The sequence below is a fragment of the Peromyscus eremicus genome, chromosome 4 (genome assembly GCF_949786415.1).
Source record: "Peromyscus eremicus chromosome 4, PerEre_H2_v1, whole genome shotgun sequence".
Lineage (NCBI taxonomy): Eukaryota > Metazoa > Chordata > Mammalia > Rodentia > Cricetidae > Peromyscus > Peromyscus eremicus.
In genome coordinates this window covers 15151514-15178568 of record NC_081419.1, presented here as the reverse complement: position 1 = coordinate 15178568, position 27055 = coordinate 15151514, and the positions used below count along the sequence as shown (strand labels likewise).

The 27055-nt window shown below is 51.9% G+C and overlaps 3 protein-coding genes across 4 annotated transcripts; all 3 read right to left on the bottom strand.

Moving 5' to 3' along the window:
• Positions 1–597: 597 nt before the first annotated feature.
• LOC131907688 (lipocalin) lies at positions 598–5044 on the bottom strand. Its single transcript, XM_059258810.1, has 6 exons — positions 4940–5044; positions 4136–4272; positions 2901–2974; positions 2588–2695; positions 1578–1673; positions 598–764 (listed from the first exon to the last, which is right to left on the bottom strand). The coding sequence occupies exons 1-6, from the start codon at positions 5042–5044 to the stop codon at positions 598–600; spliced, it is 687 nt and encodes a 228-aa protein (XP_059114793.1).
• Positions 5045–6421: 1377 nt separating this feature from the next.
• Positions 6422–11908, bottom strand: LOC131908037 (major urinary protein-like). Of its 2 annotated transcripts, XM_059259113.1 has the most exons (7): positions 11775–11908; positions 11408–11657; positions 8991–9127; positions 8684–8757; positions 7885–7992; positions 7601–7702; positions 6422–6606 (listed from the first exon to the last, which is right to left on the bottom strand). In XM_059259113.1, the coding sequence occupies exons 2-7, from the start codon at positions 11462–11464 to the stop codon at positions 6590–6592; spliced, it is 495 nt and encodes a 164-aa protein (XP_059115096.1). In that variant the 5' UTR covers positions 11465–11657; positions 11775–11908; the 3' UTR covers positions 6422–6589. The 2 variants fall into 2 exon arrangements, with proteins under 2 accessions (XP_059115096.1, XP_059115094.1); XM_059259111.1 differs by lacking the exons at positions 11408–11657; positions 11775–11908 and adding an exon at positions 9728–9844.
• Positions 11909–17180: 5272 nt separating this feature from the next.
• Positions 17181–19439, bottom strand: LOC131907687 (vomeronasal secretory protein 1-like). The gene is made up of 6 exons (XM_059258809.1): positions 19350–19439; positions 18868–18989; positions 18431–18501; positions 18088–18198; positions 17401–17502; positions 17181–17203 (listed from the first exon to the last, which is right to left on the bottom strand). Exons 1-6 carry the CDS (start codon positions 19437–19439, stop codon positions 17181–17183), a joined length of 519 nt encoding a protein of 172 aa, XP_059114792.1.
• Between the last annotated feature and the right edge of the window lie 7616 nt (positions 19440–27055).

Sequence of the window (27055 nt, the reverse complement as noted above, 5' to 3'; positions counted from 1 at the left end):
AGTATGTCACTGGGTGGGCTTTGAGATTTCAAAAGCCTACACCAGGCCCAGCTTCTCTCTCTGCCTCTCTCTCCTTGAGGATTAGGATGTAGCTCTCAGCTACTATACCAGTGCCGTCCGTGCCTGACTGATTCCCATCATGATGAAAATGGACTAAGCCTCTGAAACTGTAATCAAGCCTCAAATGCTCTCTTTTACAGCAGTTGACTTGGTCATGGTGTCTTTTCACAGCGATAGAACAGTGACTAAGACACCAGCTATGCCCTTTTGACCCCATTCTCCATGTTGGAGTTCCCTTTTACATAACAGTATATTAAAATAACTGCTCACTTCCACCAGTCTCTTTATTTATTACAGAGTGAGGGACACGTTTCCAAAAACATTGAAGGTTACACAGCAATGTCACATCTCTATGTATTCAAGTTACTTTTTTTGCCTGCAACCAAAGATGGATAGAAGCCAGACCCTGAGCATGCTGGGCAAGCACCCTGTCACTGAGCCACTCTTCATCCCCTAAGTAAATTTTCTGTGCCCAAGGATGGGGCATTTTCTGTAAGAACACCTAGATTTGCTCACTTTCTTTTAAGTTCATAGCTCTTAAGCCTCCAGGGAGCCTTGGGGGTCTCTTTGTGTTGTTCGATGGAACTTGGTTACCACCGAGAGGAAGGGGATGGGGGAGGACCAGGCAGGCAGGGGTCCAGGCTCCAGGCCCCTAGGGGCGGCACAGGGGCTTCCTGAGCTGCTGGCCATGGTGAGAAGGGGAGCTGAAGCAGCAGAGGGTGAAGGGGCCCAAGTGGGAGGAAGCCTCAAGCAGTGGCCTCATCTAGGCCCTGATGTGGAGGACACTGGTCTGTGGAGAGGAAGAGAAAGGGTCTCCACTTGATTGCCTTCAAATCAGTCAGTCAAGAAACCAATCACAAAAAGAAAATGTTGAGTCCTCAAGACTGCCCTGCCTCCTGCCCTTCAGCCCCCATGATGGCCACATCCTACCATAGCCTGTGTGCTCTGGTAGAAGCTCATCCCTCCCCGCACCCCACATCCTCAGCATGTTCTCCCTTCCAGGGAGCCTTGGGTTTCTCTTAGGACACCCTTCCTGGCCTCTGCACATGCAAGGAGGCCCCCACAGCCTCTGTTCCTGACGAATGGCTCCATCACAGCCTTGTTCGTCCTCTGCCGATGTCTTCTCAGGTGTGACCTGAATCTGTCTTGTTCCACAGACATGGTTGTGTGTTTGTTGATCAATTAAATGATACCCTGAGTGATGGTGCAAAAGGGCTGGGTGCTGGTGTCAGGAGACTCCGAGATCTAGACCGCACCCAGGCCTTCTTCCTGATTGTGCCTCTTTCCCTTACTCTGGACTATCTCTGAGCCACATCCATGGCATAGAGTCAGTAAGCACCCTCATCACTGTGTCTCAAGGTACCACCTGAAGCCTGGCAGGAGAAGCATCTAGTACAGGTGTGGCCAGAAGAGCAACGTCATGAAGGCTGTTCTTGTGTTGTTATTGCACAATGGAGTGGATAAGAAAGGGAAGCACTCCTTAAACAGCTGTGGAGCAGCTGGAGGACAGCTCTTACCGGCTATGTTGAAGATGGGGGCCTTTTGAAGGTGAAATTTCTCTACAAACACCAGATATTTCCCCAGCCATGTAGGGTCCTTAAGCATTCTTCTCGCTGAAATTAGATGGTTGGCAGTGAGGATGAAGCTCTCTGAGCTCTCAGTTCTCCTGGATAAACAAGGAGGGAGCAGAGCCCCAGCGGGGTACAGAGACCCTGACCAGCAGCTGCCTGACACTGGTCTCCTGAGCTGCAGGGTGTAGGTTGGGGTTGGTCGGATCACAGCGCCACCTCCCGGGTTACCTCCCAGACCCAGCATCTCCCTCTCCCAGTGATCACAACAGTCCCTTTGCTGTCTCTTCTAAAAGCATGTCTAGGGCAACCAATGTGACCCAGTTGGTGGAGCACATGCCCAGTATGCAGAAGCCGTGAGGCCTATCCCCAACACAGAAAAAAGGAAAGGGGCGGGGACAGGGACAGGTCTGATTCTAGCAGTCTAATGCCCTTCTAATAAACAACTGAGGCCTGCGTCCTCCGCCTGAAGAAGACCCCAGAGAGCCCCAACCTCCCACCTACGTTCACACTGTGTTGTCCCCCCTCCTCCCCGCTGTCCCCACCACCCCGATCCTTCTCAGAGCTCAAGGCTCTTGGCTACCTTCAGTGTCACCCAAGATGCAACAGCTGCTTGACACCCCCTCATAAACCCCTCAGGCCCTTCTCCCCTGATACTTTCCTTTTGGGAAACCTGAGAGGACCCAGTTGCTACTAACCCCAGGACAGCACCAGGCTGTAGCAGACACTCGAGTGGGCAGAATAAGAGAGTGAATGAGTAAGTGAATGAATGCGTGAAAAAGTATATGATACCTGTGTGGAGGAATGTCTGGTTGCAGCTTTGAGCCGCCACACCCTCACAACAGGCATCATGAAACTCCCCTTTCCGACAGAAAGTCTCTGGTCAGACTACGGAGTGACCAACACCTACCCAGAAGACCCAGACACAGCAGCTGGCACTGGGGAGAGCCATCACCTACCCAGAAGTGCCCACAGGTTGATGACTTCGTTGTCCTCCAAGCGTACATAAAGAATGAGGTGGTTGTAGTCGGTGCTGACGAAATGGACATGCATGCTGCCCTCCTCAACTGTGGAGAACCAGGTGCGACACAAAATGCCTCTGCCCTTTGTCCCCAGAACTCCACCTCCCCACAGAGAATGCTACTGAGAGGGTGGGTAGCCTGCCCAAAGCTGGTAGCTCCTCCAGATGTTGGGCTCTGTGAAGGGTATCTGGACTCCCCACCTGGACCTCCCTCATCAGCATAGCACCCAGGTTCCCCATGAAGTACTCACAGATTCCCTGGTACTGGCCCGGGAGCCCCGTTGGGTGGACAGTAACATTCAGTCCTGTGCATATTCCTTCTCCTCTAGAAAGAAGGGGCATTTCTAGACACTTGTGCCAGAGAGTGTGGCTGGCTCAGGGCACAGAGAAACATTGGAGGTGACCCTGGTGGAGAGCGCTGAAGTCCTCCCCAATTCCCAGTTCCCAGTGTTTGGGAGCAACCTTCATTAGGGTTAGACAGATGGAGAGAGAGGGTGGTAGCCCCAGGTGCTGGCCCCTGGAAGTGGTGGAAAGGGGTACGACTCATAGTGGGTGGATGATAATCCTATTCATCATGGATGAAACCAGGCTTCCAGAAGAGGTTGAGGCCAGACTGCCCTCTGAGAATTGGGTCTTGGGATCACGACCCTGACTTGTTTGTCTCTGGCTGTTCTTATTCTATACAGACAAAGCTCGTGTCTCATGGGGCCCGACCTGGTCTTGGACTCATTATATAGCTAAGGATGACCTTAAACTCCTGGTCATCCTGCTTCTACATCACAAATGCTGGGGTTAAAGATCTGTGCCACTAAGCTCAGGAAACTTCACCACTTTTAAATAACAAGGACTGCACATTCTAGAACCAGACTTGGAATTCCCTCCATGGCCACAGTCTGGACCACATGGTCTGCATCTTGGAGGGCATGTCAGTCAGGCCTGGCAGCTGACTGCTGTGGAATGGTCTGTATGTCAAGTGTGTTGCTGATTGGTCAGTAAATAAATCACTGATTGGCCATTGGCTAGGCAGGAAGTATAGGCGGGACAAGGAAAAGAATTCTGGGAAGTGGAAGGCTGAGTCGGGGAGAGACACTGCGAGCCGCCATCAGGACAAGGAAGATGTAAGGTACCAGTAAGCCATGAGCCATGTGGCAAAGTAAAGATTAATAGAAATGGGCTAAATATAAGAGTAAGAGCTAGACAATAACAGGCCTGAGCTAATGGCCAAGCAGTTTAAATAATGTAAGAGTCTGTGTGTTTATTTTATAAGTGGGCTCTGGGACTGGCGGGACTTGGTGGCGGGAGCTGGAGAGAAATTCTCCAGCAACAGCTGACTATGTGCCTTTTCTGCCAACTCTTTCTCCTAAGCCTTGGGGTTTGCAAGCTATAGCCTTCAGCCTGGCACAGTACCACGGTCCCTCTGGCCACCCATGCTAATCCCTCACGGCTCTGGGCAAGAGATAAGAGTTACATTACCACAGGTACTCACTTCTCAAACAGCACAAAGTTCACATCCCCACTGTCTCTGGTCCCAATGGAGTGGAGAGAAAGTCTCAGGGGGTCAGTGGGCAAGACCAGGTCCCTGATGCTAGTGGCCAGCTGGATGGTAAGCCAACGTCCTTCCACCTGTGGGAGCGTGGGCATGGGGACCAGAGAGATGGCTAGTATTGAGCTTCTGATCTTAATGTACAAATGATAAAGCTCTAAGCCTAGTCAGTAGATGGCACACATGCCCAGGATGTACACTGGCCAACCACACGCCCCAATATCAGTGAACTTCTAGGGGTCCTGGGTCAGAGTATAAGCTGTGACTTCCTACTTGGAAATATTTGCTTCCATCCTCTTCCAGCTTTCCTTCCCTCTCTGTCCTCTTCCCCAATGCCTGCCTCTCTTCCCTAGTGCCCCCCTCATCCATCCCTATCTCTTGTCTGAGCTCTGCTCCCCCGAGTCATCATGGCTTGGAACCCCTCCCACTAACCCTCCCAGCCTGTACTACCCACTGTCCCCACATCTGATTCTGGGCACCAAGACCCAGAGATGGACAGGTGGAGGCAGGAGACCAGGATACACTTTGTGATCCATGTCACCCTAGTGGGGACCTGTCATCTCGGCTCTGGCTCTGTTTCCACAGCCAAGGCTCTACACCCTCCGAGTCTCCTCTTGGACCATCAGCTTCAATTACCCGAGTTAATGAATGGTCCTAGAAAGTCGGGCTACCTAAGCACACTCGCAGTGTGACGCTGTACCCAGTCCTTATCCCAGCACTGAGTCTGGGCCAGGCCATGACGCTTACCTTATGTGAATCAAAGTCTGGCTGCACTGGCACCTCTTCCAGATTCTTCTGGGCCAGGTTTATGTTGAAAGCCAAGAACAGCAGCCACCCCCTCACCAATGTCATGGCACCTGGGGTCAAGAGCAGCAGGTCCCAGTAGCTCCCCGTCTCTGAGAACATCCTAAGTAGCCCACTTCTCCTAAGCAGTTGCTGACCCGCCTTGCTGTCCCCCGAGCCCTGCACACTCCAGGCTTCCCTAGGACTGAACCAGAGCTCGGTGCCACTCAAGTCAGTGAGGCCGAAACACGGTGAGCCTGTTGGGGCGGCTTAACCACATTGCAAGTCTGTCCTAGGAGTCCAGGGAGAGACTGGTGGTTAGGCTACAGAAGACCATAGGCGTGTCTGTTACTCCCTCAGGGTGTAGCCCCTTGTTCCTAGGTCCGCCATCTTCCTGGTGTGTCCATCCACAAGAGCGTGAGTGGAAGGACTCTCCTGCTCACCTCACACCTCACACTTCCCTGAGTGTGACAGGAGCACAGGTACACACAGATAGTCTCCCTGGACAGCACTTGAGGAGTGTGAGTGCCCTGCCAGTGTGGGCTGTTACTGTACCTGTTTATTATGGACGTCTCTCACCAAACGCTCTCTTCCAGCCTCATGGCCACTCTGCCCCATGGATCCAGGACAGTGTGGGGCAACCACTTTTCTAGTGCCTTGCTTTGCTGTAGAGTCAGACCCCGGGTTAGCTCATGCCAAATGTGAACCCTTCCTCTGCACTGTCTCCTTCCCGGGCCTTGACCCAGGCCTTGACCTCTTTTGTTCTGCAGGGACCTGGCTCAGGGACACTCTAGAGAACTCAGCACAGGAGCCAGCTCCATCTTTGGGTTTGGTGCAGGAATAGCTTGTCACTGGGTAACCAGAGGTCCAGCTTCCCACTGGCGTTGAGTTAGCTGACATCAGCCAGGCACTTGCCTGCTCCTTAACTTCATGATTAAGTTGAGTTACAGCCAATGATTTCTAAGGCAGGAAACAATCAGTTGTTGGGGAAGGTCAGCCAGGGAGGGCCTGGCCTACCCTGCATGATCTTTCTGTCTATGCATAGCTCCCTTGGGTGAGGTCCTAGCCTCCACTCCTAGTCACAGACACAATGACTCAGGACTTGAGAGACCTCATGACGTGTCCTTCATATCCTAGAGGACAAAAATCCCTGCACATGCTGACCTGGCCTTGGCAATTCCTATAGCTGGTCCAGGTTCTGGGAAAGGAGGGTGGGCATGGACTCTAGGAAGGTGGCAATGCCAACTCCTCCCTCTCCTTGGGCCATTCAGGTTTACCTGCTCCAGAACTTCCTGAGACGCTCAGAGCCCAGCTGCTGCCCTGGGCATGATATTTCTACCTGGGGACACCATCCTTGCCCCACTCTGTCAGAAACTAGGTGGATACCACTCCTCCCTGAGGGAGGTCCCTGTGGCCTTTGGGTACAGATGAGAAGGAATCAGAGGCCATGAGCAGATGCTGAGTTCATTTATTACATGGGGAAGGGTGGGTCGGAGTTGACAGACAATCAGGAGTTGATGATCAAAAGTATCAAGAGAGGAAGGCCATGGACAATGCTGACTCTTGGGTGGCACAGACCTGGACCTGGGGAAGGCAGATGCCCTGTGGCTGATCTCAGGAACTGCCATAGCCTAGGGAAACACAAGGCTCCAGGTCAGTGTCCTGAAGTTTCTCTCTGTCCCTTCCTCTCAGGGCCCAGCCTCCTCCCCCCATCACCCTGCTGTCCCTATCTCCTGGGCCTTGCACACCCAGGGGAGCAACATGATTGACCAAGCTCTCCATCAGGGCCATATTCCTCCAAGTTCATCAAGCCCTGAGCCCTTGTCCCCACCTTGGGGTGTGATTCCTAGGGCCATGGTTTTAAGGGACATATGGAGTCTCTCCACACTTTGTGCTGCTATGGTGGACATGGATTAACAAGGCTCACTCTGCGCTCTTCGGGATGTGAAGAGGCAGTCTGGGAAGCTAGGAGACAGAATTGAGGGAAGAGCCTGGATCCAGGAGGCCTCTAGGAAGGGGAGTGCTGCTTTGCTCAGCAAAGCCCTGCAAGGGTGTGTGCAGAGCAGGGGTTTCAAACAAAGCACTGAGTGACCATGACAGGCATAGAAGTGGTCAGGAATATAGTGTGTGCAGAGGTATGCATGCATGCACACACACAAGATGTGTGCCGGGGTACATGTACATGCACCCCAGAACCCTGGAGAGAGCCTGAGTCTTCCTGAGCCCACCTGGTCTTCTAATTCAGGCTGTGCCCTGGGTGCAGCATCCTTCACAAACCCTGGCTGCTATATTCTAGGGTTATACTTTGCAGGATGTTCCCTGGAAAAGTCTAGCTGCCAGAATATGGGTGATGAAGACAGGAAGGAGTCTAATCACCTACAGACCTCAGGAGCGACATCTTGTTGTGGACCAAAGAGGAAGCAGAGGTCAGAGTTCCTCATGTGAGTTCCCTTCTCTCTCCAATGCCTCCTCTTCAGATCAGCCCTAGCTTGGCTGAGCCCCAGACAGACATCTCATCAGCCATCCCCTTAATATGTCCTACAGCATAGATTTCCAAAGGAGTCACAGTCATCACAGCCACTGTGCCTGGGGTCCCACAGAGAAGTTGTAGGAAGGGAGGCTTACGTTTGAAGAAAACATCCACAATGTTGCTTGGTAAAATGCCTCTTCTGGCTGTTTGCCTCCTATAGTGCACCATCCCAAGCTTGCCTGCTTCCCGAGTCCTGCCTGCAGCCAGCAGAATTGAAAGCATAGTTGAGCAAAGAGACCCGTAGGGGGGGTGCTTGGGGTAGGGAGAGCAGCTCCACCCCCTAGTCTCCCCACCCTCCCCACCCTCCCTCCCCGCCTCTCCAGTTAGGGCTCCTGTTATTCCCTGCAGTCTTGAGGCTGTAAGTGGGAACAGCACACACCATGGAGCTCCACCACGATGAGGGGATTTCCGTCCCTCTGGTTTTCCAAGTCCATGATGGTAAATTTCTCAGTAACAGCCACAAAAGTCAGATAGTTTTTGCCATGGTCTATGACAAGAAACCAAATGGTCATGAAGCCTGCTGGGGCCCTTTAGTCTCCTGGTGTCCTGCACCTCCCCAGCTGACACAGCCTGACTCTACCTCCACATGTTCAGCCCACAGTAGTCAGCAGAGACCAGGGCCACAAAGCCCACCAGGGATTCATTCTCTTGCCTCTGCCTCTCTATTAGTCTTTCTGTGGCTCTGCTTCCCCCAGCTCTCTTCCCCTGTCTCCCCCTGACTCTCTGGGTCTCTTTCTGGGGAAGGCATGTCCAATGAAGGGGAGGGGCTCCAGAGTCTCCCCTCTCTGTCTTCTCCTGTTATCTGGACTCCTGGGGTGACCCCCAACACTGCCTTATATTTCTTTAACCTGAGCAACATCTGTTGCAAAGGGAAATCCTAGCACAACACTCCAGAGCCACAGCTGGTGAGGGCTCCTGAGTCCCCTCTCCCTCCCACGCTCTGTGCTGGGTCCCTAGGGAGGGGTTTCAAGAGGATTGTGGGAGCCCTGGGGACCCAATAGAACACCGTTTGGGGCACTCTTCTTGGATTTTTGAATTCCTGAAGACAGAGAAGCTAGATCTGTGTGGTTACCATCCCCGTGCTTCCTGACCAGTCCCATCTGCACTCCGGCAGCTCATCACACCCCACCTGAGCTACTACGCTAGCCAGGGAGGGAGCCGAGGCTGCTTCCACTCACACTCAAAGATGTAGCGTCCAGGGGTGTCAGTCTTCTCTGCCACGTAGAATCCATTTATGTACCTCCCATCTTTTCTAAGAGGAAAATAACCTTCCTGAGCCACGTCCCAGGGGCTGGGTCCTATAAGGTCACCTGGTTCACCCAGAGGGAGCTCTGGAGGCTGGGCAACCCCCAGGGAGCAGCCCAGAGGATCAGTATCACTGGGGTCCTCTCAGGGTCTGAGCCCTGAAGAGCTGGGGATCTGGGAGGTGGTGGAGAGGATGTGGCCCTGCCGAACCTGATCAGAAGTCTGAGCATGGCAGACTACCTGTGGAAGTAGCTGATATTCAGGTTGCCGTTGTCCAGGAGATCAATACCAGTCATGAAGCACTCATAAGCGCCTTCTTCCTCAACGACGGACCGGTCATTGGAAGCCAGCTCGAGGGTTTCCCAGGATCCTGTCACCTGCAGAGTAAGGTTCTATGCTGGCCACAGAGTCCTGGGGAGCCATCTCCCTGGACAGTGGGTCATAGCAGGGAGGAGCCAGGCATGTCCTGCAGTGGGTGGTGTAGAGCATGGACCTCGTCTCATCTCCTACTGTGTGTCTAGAAGAAGCCTTGGGGACTACAGACTCTCCTCCACCCCCACCCCCAATCAGACAGGCCAGCACAGTATATCCATTGTCCATGGACACTGCTGATAGAATGTGCTGGCTTTCTATTCTCCAGATCCCTGAAGAGAGATGGTGCCCTCTATCATATGAGGGCCTCAGGGTCTCTGTGCAATAAGACACATAGTAGAGGGCCTGGTTACCCTGTCTCTACTATTTTGTCCCTAGGTTCAGGCTCCTCCTGGGGCCTGGCCAGCTGCAGTATGTCTTTCAAGTGGCTCAAACTTCAGGGGACCTGGCAGAGTATCCCTGGGCTCCTGGCCTCAAGTAGAATGCCTTCCTTGGGTGTCCATTGCTGTGAGTTGCTGTCAAGACACCGCAAGGTAATGGAGACCTGGGAAATACTGGAGATATGGGGTGGCTCCCTACCCTCTTCAGAGACCCCAGAGCATCACCTGCTCAGGGCTGAAGCCCGGCTGCACGGGGACCTGGCTTTGGTCCTGCAGGGTCCAGGCCAGCCCCAGCCCCACAGACAGCAACAGTAGAAGCTTCATTCCTCTGTCGTGTCTTGGAGTGACTGCTCAGGATGTGGGTGCACAGAGGCCCCAGCTGGTTGCATATATACTGTTTGGAGGCAGGAACTCCTTCTACGCCAGCCCCACCCACAGGAACCAACAAGTTTAGGAGAGCATGGAGTTCAGAGGAGGAATCTATCTGCCCTGGGGCTACAAGATGCTTCCATTGAAAGGTCAGGGTGCAGGCCAGGACTGGGACATTATGTGGCTTGGCTTCTGGACTGAGATACCTTTGTGGGTAGGCCTGCAACGCCTTAGATGTGACACCTCATTGGCCTAGAGAGATAGCCAAGGGCCAAGCCCTCAAGTCTCAGCAGGTGAAGGCTGGGTAGGGTATACGTGTTCTTCTAGAGAGAGGCCATGGCTTCACTGGACTCTTAAGGCCAGCGCCCTAGAACTGAGCCACCATGGGGGATGGGGCCTGCATTTTTGCCCACAAGGTCTTGTTCCCTGCTTTTTAGCCTCTAACCTGAGTGGCTTATTATTGCCTTGGGATCATATGTAAATGTTGACCCCTGAGGAAGATGGGCCAGGTTACTCTATGACATGGTGGTGGAGCAGCCGAGTCTGGCTGTGCCATGTGCTTAGAAAAGGTCAGTCTTCATGACGACCCTACTGACAGCTACAGCCTTCCCTCTCTGCAAGATGTCCCAGGTTCTAGGAGGTGCCATGAGGTACAGAAGCCAGGGTTTCAGACACAAACAGTGCTGAGCCGCGGGGAGGATACCCCTCAGGGTACTCCCTGTGCCCTTCCCATGTGCTCATGGAAGCCCCTGTGGCAGAGGCTTCCCTGCTTTCTCAGCCCCAGCTCCAGTATTGGACAAGAAACCGGGCTATTCAGCCAGCGAGACTAAAGGGATTATGGCTCTGAAGGTCACATGTGGAAGGGCTCAAAGCCATGCACTTGGGGGTTGGCAAGGAGATCTGAGTTCCTAGCTCCAGATGGCAGGCCTTTCCCCTCCTTTGCTGACAGAAAGACCAAGGTAGGCCAGGGGCACTCCAGGGGTCTCGGTGGAAGGCGCCCTGTGCTCCATGGTGAAACCCAGAGGCTCCACTAGACTCAGGCTTTTCTGTCATTCAGCTGCTGCTGCTTAGATCAGGTGGTGTGTGTGCGCGCACATGCATGTTTGCATGTACACGAGTTCATGGTTGTATATATCACGAGTGAGTGTACATATATATGTGCAAGAGGATTGTGAGCCTGTGATCCTATGCACTTTACACCTGTAAATGTGCTTGCATGTGAGAGAAGGCACGCATATGTGTACATACATGTACACGTGTCAACACTTTTTTGCTTGGTAAGCATGTTCACATGCCTGCAATTGCCTCTATCAGGAATTTACAATTCTTGGAATGTTGCGGACGGACATAATGGACTTGTTCTCAGAATATGCCCTCTCTAGGATCCACCAAAGTGGGGCCAGTGTTGGCTCCAGGGACTTAGTAGAGATCTCTGGGCAGAGCCCACTGAGACAGGAGCCAGCAAAAGAGGCATGGGGTAGGGTGAAGCTGTAACATTATGAAGGACCCAGGTGAGACAGATGTCACTCTTCAAACCTTAGACACCAATGAGGAGCTTCCAGGCAGGCGTGCTGTGGGAGGGACCATGTTCATCCAGTTGTTGAATGCAGGACACAGAAGTTCTTCATGAAGAAGTCCCACAACGGGCAGTGTCCACCACAGACTTGGTGTCGGTACCCGTGAGATGGCAGCTGGTGAGGTTCATAGCGCCTTCACGTACAGCTCATCTGGAGGTTCCCACGCAGCCTCATCTGACAGGATCTGGGGCTATATTCAGCTCCTGCTTCTGAGTGAGGTGAGATGAGGTAAAGGGGTCAGAAGAACCCTAGGGAATGGGCCAGCACAGGCAAGCATCCAGGCCCCGCAAGCATGGCCAGGTGGGTCCCCAGGGATGCAGTGAAACCTGGAGAAGGTGCATGTCACTCTGTAGGATCACAGAGGCAGGCTGCGTCAGGCCCTCGTGTCCATTTGTCCACGGCAGTGAGAAGCCCTGGGCCTGCTCAGACCACACCCTGAGCCATGTCTCTCCTGTGGCTACCAGAGGATATCCAGGTCCATCTCCCAGTCACAGGCTATTATGTGCTTTCCTCTCATGTGTCTGAGCATGACGTCACAGTCAAATCCCACCATCAAGAAGACTGAAAGAAAGACCAACTCATGGAATACCCTTACCTTGGGCCTAGCCCACAGAGTACCACCAGAAACCTCTGCCTTCCAGGAACAGAGCGACCCCCTCCCCATGGCCAGGGTGGGCCCTGAGGCTCAGATGGAATTCCCATTCTTGTAGCTCAGAAACTTCCTGTGTCTGAGGGTTCCAGGACTGGACACTTGTCCTATAAGGCAGGTATGGTGGACAGGCAGCCTCAGAGCTTTGAGGAAACCTGTTGTGGCTGGTTCTTCGTCTCTGAACTATGAGCTGGATTTTTTTTTTATGACATTCACTGTGCTTTATTGGGAGGCTTAGTGGACCCAGCCAGGGACTTCAGGCTCAGTGGTGGCCAAGACAAACTGGGAGGCATCTGGCTTAGTTCCTGGAGCTCATAGGGATTACTGAAAGTTTCCATATCCAGATATTAAGCCTTTTCACCAATGCAGTAATCCAAATCAAACTGAATTAAGAAAAAGTCCAGGTTTAATGAGTAAACTGCTCCTGGATGATTTTTTGGCCCCCAGAGAGGAGACAGGGAGGAGAGACCGAAAAACCACATGGCCTTTCGGGGGGGGGGGGCAGTTTAAAAACAATGCAGGTGTGGTCTCGAGCATCTTGGGGGAGGAGCCGCCATTTTGTAGGTTTTCTGAGATAAGACAGGGTTTGGTGGTGGGGGGGGGGACTGAGGTGGAGCTTCCATCTGAACATCCACTTTCTAGGTGCCCTTGAACAATGTTTTAGACCTTGGAAAGGTTCCCTTGGAAAGGTGTGTGTGTTCCTGCCTGTGGCCTTCAGGGTCTGGATCAGTCCTGCTGTTGAGTCTTTTCCCATGGTTCTCCTGGCTGTGAGTCACACAGAGAAGTGCAAGACAGGCTAAGGACTACTGGGAAGCCTGAACCAGCTTTTCATAGAAGAGGACTCAGCCTCTACCTGCCAAATGACCACCTGGGGACATGAGGGACTAACTTAGAGGCTGTAATGTTAGACTCTAGCTGCTGCTCAGACCATACTACCTTGCAGCCGCCTGTCCCCTTTCGAGATATCACCAGGCAGCCTACAAAGACATTGTCTGGGAGTCTTTTGCTAACAAGCTTTCTGGCGCCAGGATCTCTCACCAGGGTATTGGTGGCCACACATCCTGGTCCCCACTCTGTTTCTTACCACTTTAGAGCCCATTGTAGGTGGCTGCAGCTGAGCCAGCTGGAGGAAGCCGTGAGGGACACCCCAGTTTAGAACAAGTGGCCCAGATTCTGGTACCTGTTGGCTGATTCCACGTCTGGCTCACCTGAGAACCCTGGGCCTCCCCTTCGGCTACACGGCCGGGTTTATAAGGATGAAGTAGTGAGGTTCCAGTGTTTTCTGGTGCCTGCACCTCAGCTTCAGGGGCACAGTGGTGACACATCGTTTGCCCTCCTGGTCACCACCCTCTGTTGGTTGGGTCTGCTAAGTGATCATGTTCATGAAGCTTCAAGACACAGAACCTGCCTCAAGGGGCTGTGCCTACCTCTGGAAAGGGGCCTAGGGGAATACCTGAGTCCCTCCCAGTCGGGGAATCAGGGGGCAGGGCATGGGGCAAGGGCACTCAGAGGGTGTATTGGGAACTATGGCTTCCCTTTATAACTTATCACAAAGCTGGAGGGGAGGGAAGTATTCATGCTGAAGCAAGGGGTGGATCCAGGCCAGTGATTACACACTACTTTCCCAAAAACCTACGGAGGAAGTGATTGTAATTAGTACTCTAGAGAGCGGAAAGGAAGGAAGAAACACAGGAGAGAAAGGAGGGGAAAGGAAAGCAAAGGAAGAGGACGGAGCTGAATAGAAGTGTGACAAAACTGAACAATACCCGAGATGATCATAGCTCGGAGAACAGACTGGAGGTCGTGGATGAATTACGGGAAGAGATTATGAAAGGTGTGTGAGAACCGGGCTGCGAGGAAAACAGAAAGATTCTGAAAGGATTTTGTTTTAAATCCAAAGACAGAGGCAGCAAAATGCCCGTAGCCTTGCCGCTTTCTCCCACGATCAGCCCAGGAGGTCCGCACTGGTGAGAAACGTCCGTGAAATCGACCCCTCCCCCCAAGGGTGGACATGGTCATATCACACTAAGGAGAGGGCTAATGAGAGAGAAATCCAGGAAGTTCTGAAACCTGATCAGCACTGGGCATTCACTGAGCCTGAAACAGGAAAAGGGGGAAGAAAACTCCAGGATCGCAAGGAGAAAACATGCAGAGTTCCCAGTGATGGGCCTGAAGCGTAATGTGTCTAAGTGTCCATGTTTGTCTGATCAGTACTGGTCACCGGTCCAACTATCTGCCCGTTTGCCTATCCATCCATTTATCCATCCCCCTAACTATCCATCCACTTACCTTACATCCACTCACCCTTCCATCCATTCATTCACTACTAGCTACCCTCCACTCTCTCATTCACCAATCCCCCATCCACCTTCACCCATCCACTCATCCACCCACTAAATGACTGAGCTACGTGGGTGAAGATTACTGTGACTCTGTGGTCACATCGGCATTTTCCCTAATGACATCAAGAGTCCGGTGTTTTGCCCATTACTGTTTATAGAGGAGCTTAAAATAGCAAAGTTCCTTCCAAACAATAGCTGTGATCTCTAAGGGTTTTAGAAAGATTATGTAACTTGTCATATGTTACCATGAATGTGGGTTTGGGGGACCCCATCAATGTTGATGGAAATCTGCACCATGTCTTACTAAGACTCCCTCACACTGGCAGGAAGGTGCTATACTGTCCCATGGGGAGTGACTGCCCGGGCACCATGCAGACATCCTTTTCTACCAGGCAGAAGTCTGTAAAACACAAGAGAGGAGCTGTCCTCTGCCCCCAGCTCTGATCGGGAGCCCTGAGTTCAGACCAGGGTCTGACCCCAGCACAGCTCCATTGTCCGATTCTCACCTCTTCTTGGGTGGTCTGGTCATTTGTTGCTCTTCGTCCTGCTGACCCTCCTTAGACTGTGCTGTGTAGAGATGCAGGCTCAGCACTGGAACCCACACATGGTCTTCATGGCTGCTCAGCCCTCTGGCCTTCTGAGTCTGTTTAACTCACGAGGGAGGCCTTGGGGCAGCCTCCCCACACACAGGCTCTAGCCATCTGCACTGGAGACCTGACCACACTGTTTTGCTTGGACCTCATGATTAGACAGAGATGACCTGTAGAATGTTATCAGTGTGGGAGGTGTTGCCCCAGGATCTGGAGCCAAGAGCTGCTGTGCTCCTGCCCACTTCAGGCCCAGGCCTTGTTCCCATAAGAAACAGAGTTCCTGGACCAGCCCATCCTCCCAGACCTTCCAATTCCAGGCACAGCTTTCAGGCCTCTTCTAGACTCTCCTTGATTACCAGGCAGCATTTGTATCTATCCACAAGTGTGATCATGTGAGGGTGTATATATGTGTCTGTGTACCTGTATGTTCACATCTATGCTCACATGTGTGAGCTGTGTGCCTGTATGTTCACATCAGTATGCTCACATGTGTCTATATGCATATATGTCTGTGTTCCCATGTTTATATGTCTATGTGCACATGTGTCTGTGTACACCACCCATCTGTAATGACAGTTTTCTGAAAACTGCCATAAAGCTGGTGTTTCAAAACAACAGGTTGATTGTCCAACACTGCAGTGGGGACTCCCTGCCAATGGGGGCCACTGAGCATGTCCTCCTCGGAGACCACAGGACTGTATGAACCCTTGCAGTTTGTATTAGAGACCTGCTGTGTCGTGTGGAGGCCTTGGGAGGCTGGCCATGCCCATCAGGAACAGTGTACCTGGGGCTGGGGAGGTTTGAGCAGGAGGGTGAATAGGTTACAGAAAAATGGCTGGGTTCACATACCCTCCTACGAGAGGGGAGGGGCCTTAGCTGGCCCCTCGCGATGCTCAGAGCAGTCTCAGAATGATCTGAGAAATAGCACTCGTGACATCCGATACAGCTTCTATATTTGTCCAGCCTGCAGAGAGAGGATGAAACACTGTCCCTACCCATTGAAACAAGTTCTCAATGTCCTACTACCTGTCCTGCTGGGCCTGGGAACCTGGCCCCAGGCCTGTGCCCTGGTCTCATTCCTACCTCAGTCCCCAGGCAGTCCCCACCTGCACACAGACTCTTTTTGGTCCTCACCACCCTGTCATTGTCATGGACCTCTTACTCATCACACTCACTGCCCAGAACCTACAGAAGGATCCCAGAGGGCCCCTGTCACAGTCTCCAGCTTCCAGGCCTACACCAAACAAGGCTGGGTGCTCCCTTCTCTCCTACACGCGTCTCACCCACTCCCCTTTCAACAGACCACCAAGGGAGAACACATACATCCATCCAAGGGGCCACAGACACAGGCAGAGTCACCAGGGACTGCTGAAGCTCTTTATTGAGGAGCAGGGGAGGAGGAGGAGGGAAGAATGGGGAAGAAAGAAGAGAAATCAGATGGCCCAGCAGGACACTCTTTCCATGTCCCGCGGGACAGAGATTCTGGCGGTTCTGCCTTGGGCGGCTTTGGAGCCTTGGTTCACAATGCTCTAGAATGGAGAGAGCGTCTATGAGGCAAGGAGGTAGAGTCAGTGAAGGGTTACGGTGGGGGAGGAATGATGGGTGCTTCGGGGCAGCATCACAGGCTCTCTGAGATGCAGGGCTGAACAAGGAATTCCTTTCTTCCGACTTCCCTCAGAGAAGCTCTGTCAATGCTGTGGTCCCTAGGTGAGGGCCGAAAAGGACATGGACATCGTGACTCCACCTGTCCCTGGCCTTCCTTAGGCAGGGCCTAGGACTTTCTGCTTCACTATCCAAGTGCCCTGTTGTCACCCAGAGCAGGCTCATGGACACAGGGGAAGGGGTGTGTACACCAGCAGGGAGGAAGTCTCCAAAAGACTTGAAACAGGCTAAGAAGGACAGGTCACTTGCTGGATGGTGGCACCTGGGCAGCTTCACCTGCCTATAACAAGTCACACCACCAGCACGTGTCACTGATGGGATGAGGACAAAAAGGAAGGCTTGAATGACCCGGGAACAAAGCTAAAGAAACACAGGGTGTTGGGACACAGAGATCGGGTCATTCCTCGCTGCAGTTGAGGGCTTCTGGGTGGATCTTGAGGCCCTGTTGAATCCCAAGGCTCTAGTTGGCTTCAAAGGTCACTTACCCTCTTAACTCTCCGGTTCACATTTTTCTGTAGAAAGCAGAAAACCCAGAGATGAGAACGAGGCTTGGACAAGAGCCCAGCACATCTATGGCTCATGTCCTCCCGTGACCAAGACCTGCAGCAGGGCCTGAAGTGTCCACGCTGGGGACAGGGGGCATGAAAGTGACAGAGTTACAGGTGACACAGGGGACAGAGAGGGGAACATGGGTTGCATGCATGCTCACCCATCTGCTCGGGTATGACCAGGTTCTCTGGCACAAGTCCCTTTTTCTGTGTGAACTCCTTAAATTCTTCCAAGGCCTCTAGGTTTTCCTTGAAGTCCCTCCCTGTGGAAGAGAGATGGGTGAGCAAAGGGAGGTGTCCACACAGGTTTTCAAGAAGCCAGTGTCACAGACAGGAGCACTGCCCGGCACCACAGGCTTTGTCATGGAATAGCCAAGGGTAGGAGAAGAGGAAGTATGGAGTGTTGACACTGAGTTTGGGGGTCATCTGAGCCCCCAAATGACCTTGGAAACCAAAAGCCTTCCAATGGGGGCCTGTAGCATCTTGTGCCTGACCTAAAAGGTCCCCATGTCCTAGAGGTACTAAGCTGAGAAGTGGTCAGGACACCACCGTCCTCACATAAACCACGCCTGACACCCTGAATCTCCACAAAGCAGCATCCACAGCTTCTGTGGCCAAGAAGCAACCTCTGTCCTGGATGGTCCCTGCTGGGCCTATCGGTCACTACAGCGGAAGCTCAGCAAGGTGGGTCTGGCCAGCCGGCAGCACTGTGAGAGGCTATCGCCTGCCCATGAGAGGGAATGCTGCTCCTTTCAAATGTGGGGCCTGCTCCCAGGGAATCTACTGCCCTGAAGAGGAACAGTGGGGCTAGGCATGGGTGTGCTAGGCTTGGGTAGGTGGAAACTTACCTATGAGCTGGGTCATTGTGAAGCTCACACCGTCTGCCTCCCCTTCACAGTAGAGTATCCAATGGTCCTTCACAGAAGACAGCTGCACCTGCACGTGACTCTTGCCCTCAACTGTGGAGGCCCCGGAAAGAGCAAGGTTAGCTCCACCCTGCAGACAATCACCTCGGTTCCTCTTCTGCCCTGCCGCCTCAGCCTCCACTCATCTAAGCGACTATCCTGGCCCGCGTGGGAAGGACTAGGGTTCCCAGGACTCATCTATGATTCCTCCTAGGGGTGGGACTTGCCAGGAATCCATCCCTTCCATGGGCTGACAGCCACCCATCCCTGGGCTTATGGCACTCACAGGCACTGTAATGGCCGGGCACATCTGTTTTCTCCAAGATGGTGGTCACTTCCATACACTGGCCAAAGAGTCTGGAATCAAAAAGTATATTGCAGTGGCCCTCTTAAAACTGACCCTCGTCCGGGTGGTGGCACATGCCCTTAGGAGGGAGAGGCAGGCAGATCTCAGTGAGTTCGAGGCCAGCTCAATCTACAAAGTGAGTTCCAGGACAGCCAGGGCTACACAAAGAAAGCCTGTCTCAAAATAAAACAAACAAAAACCAAACCAAACCAAACAAACAAACAAACGACCCTCATACTTACTGGGGTCCACACTTCTCCTCATCCGGCCCCTGGAACTCTTCTTTCCAAGTCAGGGAGATTTTTTTTTAAACTACCCATTGAGAAGTGATAGGTTAGGGAAGAGACCAACCAACCATGGGAGCCACAGGTACTCACGTATATGTGATAGAAAACTCCATGTCATCATTGTCCAGCACCAACACAAATATGGGAGAAACCTTCTTTATCAGGATCCCGTCTTTCATCACCAAGGCCTTCATGAACCACTTTCCAGAAAACTAAAAGATGAATTTCCTTTTTGCTGATGTCTGCCCACCCTCCTGAGGAACACGTGGCCTCCAACTGCCTCTTATGTCTGACTATCCCATCCCACCACCAAAACGTAGAAAGCTCACATGATGGAGACCTGCCTACTCCTAGGGTACCAGGGCCTCCTTCTAGCACATTTTCTCAGTCTCCACCCCTGAGGCCCGGAGGCCTGCACATGTGTTGGGGATCCCTTAACTCCAAATTGGTCTACTCTCTTTGGTTACAACCTGTGACAAGGGTCAGACTGGGATCCTCCCTGAATCCGGAACCCTAGTCATCCTGCACTAGTAAAGGCTGAGACTCCACCCTGTGCCCCAGCCCTGACTCACATGCCCGCTATTCAGAGTAAGAGGCGATAAGTCCTGGGCCTGCAGGGCAGCAGCCAGGCAGAAGCTGAGGGCCAGGAACAGAGTCTTCATCTCCAGGGTCTGCACTCACAGCCAACCAACAGGTCACTGGAGATGGACAGGCTGACCTGGCCCCTCACTCGACTGCCCTTTATACAGCCCCATGCAGGGTCCTTGGGGAACTTGGCACAAAGGACCTGGTCCTTCTGAGTTATGTCCACAGCCAGCTGGCAAGGGAAATGTCAGTGTTTTGTATAACAGCTTGTTAAGACTTCAAGAGATCAACAAGCCACAGGACATTCCAAAGTGTCAGCCACTCGAGTCTGAAGAAGCTGAGGGAGAATTGGGAACTCAGAGGAAAGGCCTCCATGTGGCAAGCCTCCACAGTCTGAGGTTCATGTGGATATAATCAGAGAAGTCACACATGTCTCCCCAATCTTCCTCATAATCACCTTTGATCTGTTGTCTGACTCTGGATAACTTCAAGGGCCACCCAACAGTTATTGGGGAGGTCACAACAGGGAGAGAGGAGGATTTCAGACCCACTCCACCCTATGTGCACCAACTCAGCCCTGTGAGCCCTGAACCTGCTGTTCTGTTGGAAACTTTGCCCCTGGGTGTCCTGTAGGGCCCAGCTTTTTGACAGCCTGGTTCCTGAGGTATCCTTCTAGATATACTCTCCATGCCCTCCCCTCCCTGGCCTTCTCTTCCTCAGAGCTCTGGTAGGAGCTGCTTGGGCTGCTGTAACCAATCACCTCCAACCAGGTCTTCAGCACTTCACTTCTGTTCCCCTCGGCCATGGAGACTGAGTGTGGAGACTAGGCTAGAGCCACACTGCCCCCAAGGCTCTGGGTAGACTCCTGGAAGATAGACAGTTCCCCATGCCTCTCTGCCTGTGGTTTCCTTACCCAAGTTCTGCCTGTCTTCACCCAGTCTCTTCTCAGCCCCAAATGCCCCTCTGACTGCCTGTGACAAGGACCCTTGTCAGTGGATTTAGGCCACTCTAATTCTTGATGATCTCATTCGAGATTCTTCATCACTGCAGCAAGGCCCCATTGTCCGAAAAAGCTACTGTCACATGGCACTGAACCACAGTCTCATGAAGCACCTGGCCCTCTCTTGACAGGTCCTGGTGGTTTCTACTTGTCCTTGCAGATTAGTAGAACTGGTAGATGCTCTGAGAGAGGGGACCAGGCCAGAGTCACCACAATGCCCAGAGGGGCTCCCTCTGGCTGCTCCCACCCTCTGGCTGCTCCCACCCTCTGGCTGCTCCCACCCTATGGCTGCTCTTAGCCCCTGGCTGCTCTCACCTGGTCTGACCCTTTCAGTCCTGCAATTCCCGTGCCCCAGACTGTTCTTATTGTCTATGTCTGGTGTCTTCAGCACAAATGGGTAAGAACTTCAATCACCAAGCTAGCTTTAGGTGGCATTTACTGTGTGGCCTCTGCCCTGAAGCTCTCCTAATCTCTGAAAGAGGAGCCATGTTCGCTTAACTTGGACCGTGGACGCTCCCAGCTTGGCTGTCTGTCCCAGAACCTCAGACTGACCCAGCAACCAGGAGGGGATGCAGTGCCCTCCCAGTGGTCTCTGTGCCCCTAAGCCCAAGGCTTGCTCTCCACGTGTTCTCATTGACCTTGGGAGACAGAATACAAGGTGGTAACTTTACCTAGTCATTATCCTGTAAGAAGTTCAGCTGAGCAGCCCCTGCCCTTCAGGTAGGAAAGCGCAGGGCCAGCACCTGTCAGGCCAGGGACCAAGAGGTGGGTCCCAGCCTCTGAGTAGAAGTCTCTGGCATCCCTTCTGTATTGACCTTCTCCTGGTGACAGATAGGCATCCTGTCTACTGCCAGAACTTGAAAGTACAAGTGTTCTGGATCCCTGAAAGCCCTCCATGGCTGCCAAATACTCATGAGCCAAAATACTCCAGGACATCTGAGGGAACCAAGATGCGCTGTATTCACTGCTCAGTGGTGTCAGTGTAATGGGGGCTTAGGTTAGGACCCAGCAGGTCACAGACAGATAGGCAATGTCTCAATGCTCTCCCTTGCGCACACAGTGAAGGCAGGAACACTAGAAAGGTGTAGACAGTTTTACCCCCCACTAACTCCACCATTTAAGGTTGATAAAGGAACCAGCATTGCAGCTTCCAGAGCAGGAAGGAGATTCAGAGTGCTGTGGGTCTGATGGCACAGATTCCCGGTGGGTCTCGATTTCTGTCTTGGACAGCGGCCTTCATGGGCTGCTCCTGGCCCAAGAAGACAAAAACACTGTAGATGGGGACATCAGAGCCTTGCCAGTTCTGTGGACCCCACACTGACTGGAGTGGATCCGAGTGTCCCCTGCTACAGACCACCACAGATCTGTCTTTTGCCTGGATCAGCACAGCTCCCTGGTCACTCTGAGGCTTCGCCAACTCCAGACTCAGATCTTCTAAGCTGTATCAGGTATGGCATCTGAGGCACTGAGACAGATGAGGGGATGCTTGACAGATGTCAAAACTACTAAATATTGTGTGAATCACTATTAGCGTCAATGGCAGATTACTAATACAAGCATTCTTTCTGGTGTCAGTTTTCCTGTGGAAGTGTCAGGGGTGGTGACTTGACTCCCTAACTGACAGCCGTTAGACTCTCCCTGGAATCCTGGCTGCCTTGAACAAAGGACTGTCCAGCAGCCAGCCCGACTTCCCTTAGGCCAGCCACAGGCATCTTGAGGAAGCCGCAACGGCAGCTGCGTGTTGCTGAAGCACACCACTGGCTCCTGAAGGCGAGGCCCCAGCTGTGCCCATTTGAAAATAGAGGACGCCAAACTTTCCTCCAACTACGTCCACCCCAGCCAGAGGAAGGGCAGCTTTCCTGGGACAGAGGGACAGCGCCCTGCCTAGGACAAATACAACCTCCCATGGGCATGAATGTTTGCTGTGGTGGGCACAACACCCCTTCTCTAGATATATTGGCCAGTGGTTGAGCTCTCTTACTGTGCCGTCCTGCTGGGCCTGCTGTCTTATGTCTCAACATTAAGTCCAATAAAAGACTTCTTGAGCCAGGCGGTGGTGGTGCACGCTTTTAATCCCAGCACTCGGGAGGCAGAGCCAGGTGGATCTCTGTGAGTTCGAGGCCAGCCTGGGGTACAGAGCAAGATCCAGGACAGGAACCAAAACTACACAGAGAAACCCTGTCTCAAAAAAAAAAACAAACAAACAAACAAAACAAACAAACAAAAAAAGACTTCTTGAGGGGGTTGACAGGATGACTCAGTGGATAAAGGCATTTGTCATCAAACCTGGCAACCGGAGTTTGATCTATGGGAGGCACATGGCAGGTAAGAACTAACTGCTAAAAGTCCTCTGACCTCCACAGGTGTGCCATGGCATATGCACACACCCTCCATGCTAAATATAATGTAATAAAAAATGAGAAAGGCAAGGAGAGAGATGGGGAGGTGTCTCATTTGGTAAAGTACTTGCCTCATAGATATGAAGACCTGAGGTGAGTTCTCAGAACCCATGTAAAAGCAAGGCACAGTGGCAGTGACAGTGACAAGCACCGGTAATCTCTGTAATCCCAACAATGGTAAAAATGAGAGGTTGGGGAGGTGGGAGCAGGGAACAGGTAGAGCCCTGAGATTACTGATCAGCTAACCTAGTCTGCTTAGCAAAGTTCCAGGCCTGTGAGAGGCTTTGTCTCAGACCAAAGATGGAGGGCACCTAAGACATGATACCCAAGGCTGTCCTCTGCCCCCCCCACACACGCAAAGACACACACACATACTCACAGATACACACACACTCACAGACACATACACACACACTCACAGACACACACACACACACACACATACTCACAGACACACACACACACACACACACATACTCACAGACACACACACACACACACATACTCACAGACACAGACACACACACACACACACACACACACACACACACACACACACACTAATAAATAAACAGAAGGCTACGTGGGGGCTGCGTTCCTGCCTGCCTTCATTACCCACCGCTAGTAGTGTAGATACATGAGCTGGTGGAAAAAGGAAGGACCAGAACTTTGACAGTTGCCAGACAGTGGCTGAAGAGCCACAGCAGCCGAGCAGCAGTGGAGAGGCAGGGGAAGCGGGAGCTGGAGACAACAGCCACCCTCATGACATTGGTGATGACCACAGGGGCCAAAGCAAAAGCAACAGGGCTGCTGCCGCCCCAGGGGGCCGCTGTGACAGTGGTCCTATAAACAAGTTCCTATAAACAACAAGAAGCAGCAACAAGGCTCTGGTAGATGGCCAGGGCAGAAGCAACATGGACTGCAGAAGGAAAGAGATGGGGCGGTGGAGAGCTCAGGTTGAAGGACAGAAAGCTGTGAGACCAGAGGAGACAAACTGAAGACGCTGGATGCGAGTTCTGAGAACAGGCACGCTTTAAAGGCCAAGGGTCTCAGGCCCCCAGGCTGGAACTGTGACACTCCCCGCTGTCAACAGATGGACAATCCCGTCTTTCTGGGCCTACACAGAGCTGTCATACATCACTAAGGGTCCCGGTAGCCAAGGCCAGCACATCAGAGCTGTAACTGCACGGTGCCACTCGCTCCTGGTCCCAGCTGCTGCCACTCACTGCAATCTGCAGCTGAGAAATGCCATCCACAATTTCTATCCATAGAAAGCAAAAGAACCCGCAGCGGGTGACCCAGGGGCAACCTGGACAGCACCTGACCTCAAGGGGGATTCTTGGATACTCGGGAGTGAGGCAAGGAGACTGGGACTACACAGCTAAAGAAGCCATAGAATATGACTCACACCAACACAGCCCGAGAGTCTGTGGCCCAGAGACTGTCTCAGCATCCCTGTGTCCTTGAAGGATGCAGTGGCCTGCTGCTGAGGATCTCAGGATCCCATGATCTCAGCCCTTCCAGGCCCCTCTAGGCTGTGGGTTTCCTGCATTGAATCTTCTAAATGCCGGCTACAGTTTGCCTATGGGGTAGGTTTCCTGCTGCTGTGAAGAGACCATCTGCAATGCAGTGGCCCTTCAGAAGCCACACAGAGACGTCATCTCAACCTCCTGCTGACACACAGCACCATCTTCCTCTACAGCCTATCAGATGTCCAGGCATATTACAGACATGAGTTGTATTATGATCTGCAATTGCACTTTTAAGATATAAAATAAATTGGCACTGAGTATGAATAGCAGTCGTGGCTAAAAAGCCCAACCTTCGTGGAGAGGTCCCACAGTTAGTTTCATCTGCTATTGGTGATATGGGTAGTTGGATATTTTTAGTGTCATGCTAACCTACATTGCAGGTGTGAAACACATCTGCCTACAATGTTTTCTTCTGTAAAGAAAGATTTATTTTATTTTTATCATGTATTTGTGTGCACGTACATGCATGTGTGTGGGTCCTCAGAGTCCAGAAGAGAGTGTCAGATCCGTTGGGCTGGAGTTACCCGTGGTTGTAAGCCGCCAAACATGGGAGCTAGGAATCGAACTCAGGTCCTCAGGAGGAGCAGGGCAGGCTCTTAACCACTCAGTCAGCTCCCCGGTCCCCTACAATGTTTTCTGCATTCCATTCAGTTTTGCTCAGATTTTATGGAATATTTTGTGTCTACATTTGCAGTGAAAATTGTCCGGCTGTTTTTTTAATACCACTAATGTCCTTGTCAGGCTTTGCATGGGGGTTATTCTGGCCCCATTAAAAAGCAAAACAAGTCCTTTCCATTTAGACTTTTACTTTTGAACTATGAAAATCTTAGCATAATCTCTTTATTGGTTAAGCTTACTGGAGAACTTAATTAGTATGAAGATTTTCAATACAAGTGTTTTGTTTTGTTGAGTCAGGGTCTCACCATATAGCTCAGGCTGGCCTTGAACTCATGGTGATGGTCCCGCCTCAGCCTCCCCAGGCCTGGCATTATAGGCAGGAGCCATGATGCCTGGCTGTACTCTCACATACACAGTGCCATGGAGACAGTGCTCTCCTCTACAGAGGAGACACTATTTCTTCTAAGGAATCTGTGCATCTCATGTAGGTTGTCAGATTAATTTCATAAGGTTGATCATAATCTCTTATTCTGTAACATGTAATGTCATGCTAGTACCAGAATGATACCTTCCTTTTTAATTACTGATGTCCTATTTGCTATTTCTTTATCCTTGGTCAGCTTGGCTAGAGAGTGTCAATATTGTTCAATTCTGTAAATATTCAATTCTTCTTTTATTATCAGCTGTATATTTGCTCGGCTTTCTTCTAACATCTTGCGTGTGATGTTTTAACGGTAGCATGAGATGGAACTTGAGAATGTGGGTTTTGAGTCCGCCTTCTTTTCTACCACAATCTTTACAGCCACAAGTCTCCACATCAGCTTTGACAGCTGCACCTCACAAAGTTCCCTGTGCTGTACTGAAAATACACCCGGCTGACATCAAAGAGATTAGCGTCATCTCTACCCAACCAATGGATGGAGCGGTTCCGTTCATGGGTGAATTGAGTAGATTGAGTCTTCAATGTCAAACTAACCTCGCATTCTGGGGATAACCTCACTCCCACCACAAGGTCACATTGCATTCCCACATCTCCCTCCTGCTTCCCCTTCACGGTCACCTCATCCCTATCTCATAGCATCTGGACCCAAAGATCTGTCCTCAACCTCTGTCTGTCTCTCTGGAATATTACAGATAAAACCCCACTGCATGTGACCTCTCTGGACTGATTAAGTTCGTTCAGCATGATGCCTTTGAGAGCAGTCCACATGCTGTCTCTGTCAGCAGATTGGTCCTTTTCAGTGGTAGCTAGTATTTCACTGTGTGGACACACCATAGTCTGCCCTGTCCTTTCTAGTTCTAGACCATCCTAAAGTAAACTCACCTGTAAGCTTTAGTATGATCCCATGTTTGCATTTCTGCATGTACACCTGAAAGAAATTGCAGGACCGTATGCTGAGTTTGTATGTCAACATAAGAACTTGCAAACTGTCTTCCAAATACATGTACACCCTACTGTGTTTCCCCAGCAGTGAACGTGAGTTGCTATTATCTAACAATGCCTGGCTGTCGTCTTGGGCATATGGCGTCTGACATTCCCTAGTGGCTGGGACGTTCCTGTGTGCTTGTGAACTTGGCCGCCACCCACACGTCTTCCTCAGCCATGTCTGTTCAAGTACTTTGTTCGTGTTCAATGGTTGGTTTGCTTTCCTGATGTTAAGGGCTGAGGGTTGACTCTGGTGTTGTTCCTGTAATTTGAAATGCTTTTTCAATGCAGAGCTTGTTTTTGTGTTCAGCTGACCGTGTCCTACGTGGCTATTCTCTCTGTGAGGAAGTCAACCCACTAATTTCCTTCACAGGGTTATTCCTTGCTGGCAGATCTCAGAAGTGCCTTGCCACCCAGGTCATGACAATCCTTCCTTTGTTCTCACCTCACTGCTTTGAGATCAGCAGGAAATTGGGGCCTGCAATCCTGTCAGAGCTGACTTTGTGAGCAATGCCCAGGCTCTCGTCAAGGTCTGCTGACCTGCCTGTGGTTGGCAGCTGATCCAGTGCCGTGGGTCGGAAGGGTGTCTCATCTCTGGAGACTGCTTTTGTACCTTTGTCAGAAACTCAATTGCTCCGTGTGGGTCCCTTTCCATCACACCCACCCACACAGGTGCCAAGGAATACCTATATGGCAGGTACCCATCTTCATCTGATGC

What these genes read in the sequence shown, in the direction of transcription:
- LOC131908037 (XM_059259111.1), bottom strand. Translation starts at nt 9,826, where the DNA reads ATGAAGCTTCTACTGTTGCTGTCTGTGGGGCTGGGGCTGGCCTGGACC. An exon ending in CGGGCTTCAGCCCTGAGCAG is followed by an intron (nt 9,128 to 9,727) that starts GTGATGCTCTGG and finishes CTTACTCTGCAG; the next exon opens with GTGACAGGATCCTGGGAAAC. An exon ending in TGGACGCTACATCTTTGAGT is followed by an intron (nt 7,993 to 8,683) that starts GTGAGTGGAAGC and finishes TTCTTGTCATAG; the next exon opens with ACCATGGCAAAAACTATCTG.
- LOC131907688 (XM_059258810.1), bottom strand. Translation starts at nt 5,044, where the DNA reads ATGACATTGGTGAGGGGGTGGCTGCTGTTCTTGGCTTTCAACATAAAC. An exon ending in CAGACTTTGATTCACATAAG is followed by an intron (nt 4,273 to 4,939) that starts GTAAGCGTCATG and finishes ACGCTCCCACAG; the next exon opens with GTGGAAGGACGTTGGCTTAC. An exon ending in GGGCCAGTACCAGGGAATCT is followed by an intron (nt 2,696 to 2,900) that starts GTGAGTACTTCA and finishes GGTTCTCCACAG; the next exon opens with TTGAGGAGGGCAGCATGCAT.
- LOC131907687 (XM_059258809.1), bottom strand. Translation starts at nt 19,439, where the DNA reads ATGAAGACTCTGTTCCTGGCCCTCAGCTTCTGCCTGGCTGCTGCCCTG. An exon ending in TTACTCTGAATAGCGGGCAT is followed by an intron (nt 18,990 to 19,349) that starts GTGAGTCAGGGC and finishes TTCATCTTTTAG; the next exon opens with TTTTCTGGAAAGTGGTTCAT. An exon ending in GCCCGGCCATTACAGTGCCT is followed by an intron (nt 18,199 to 18,430) that starts GTGAGTGCCATA and finishes GGGCCTCCACAG; the next exon opens with TTGAGGGCAAGAGTCACGTG.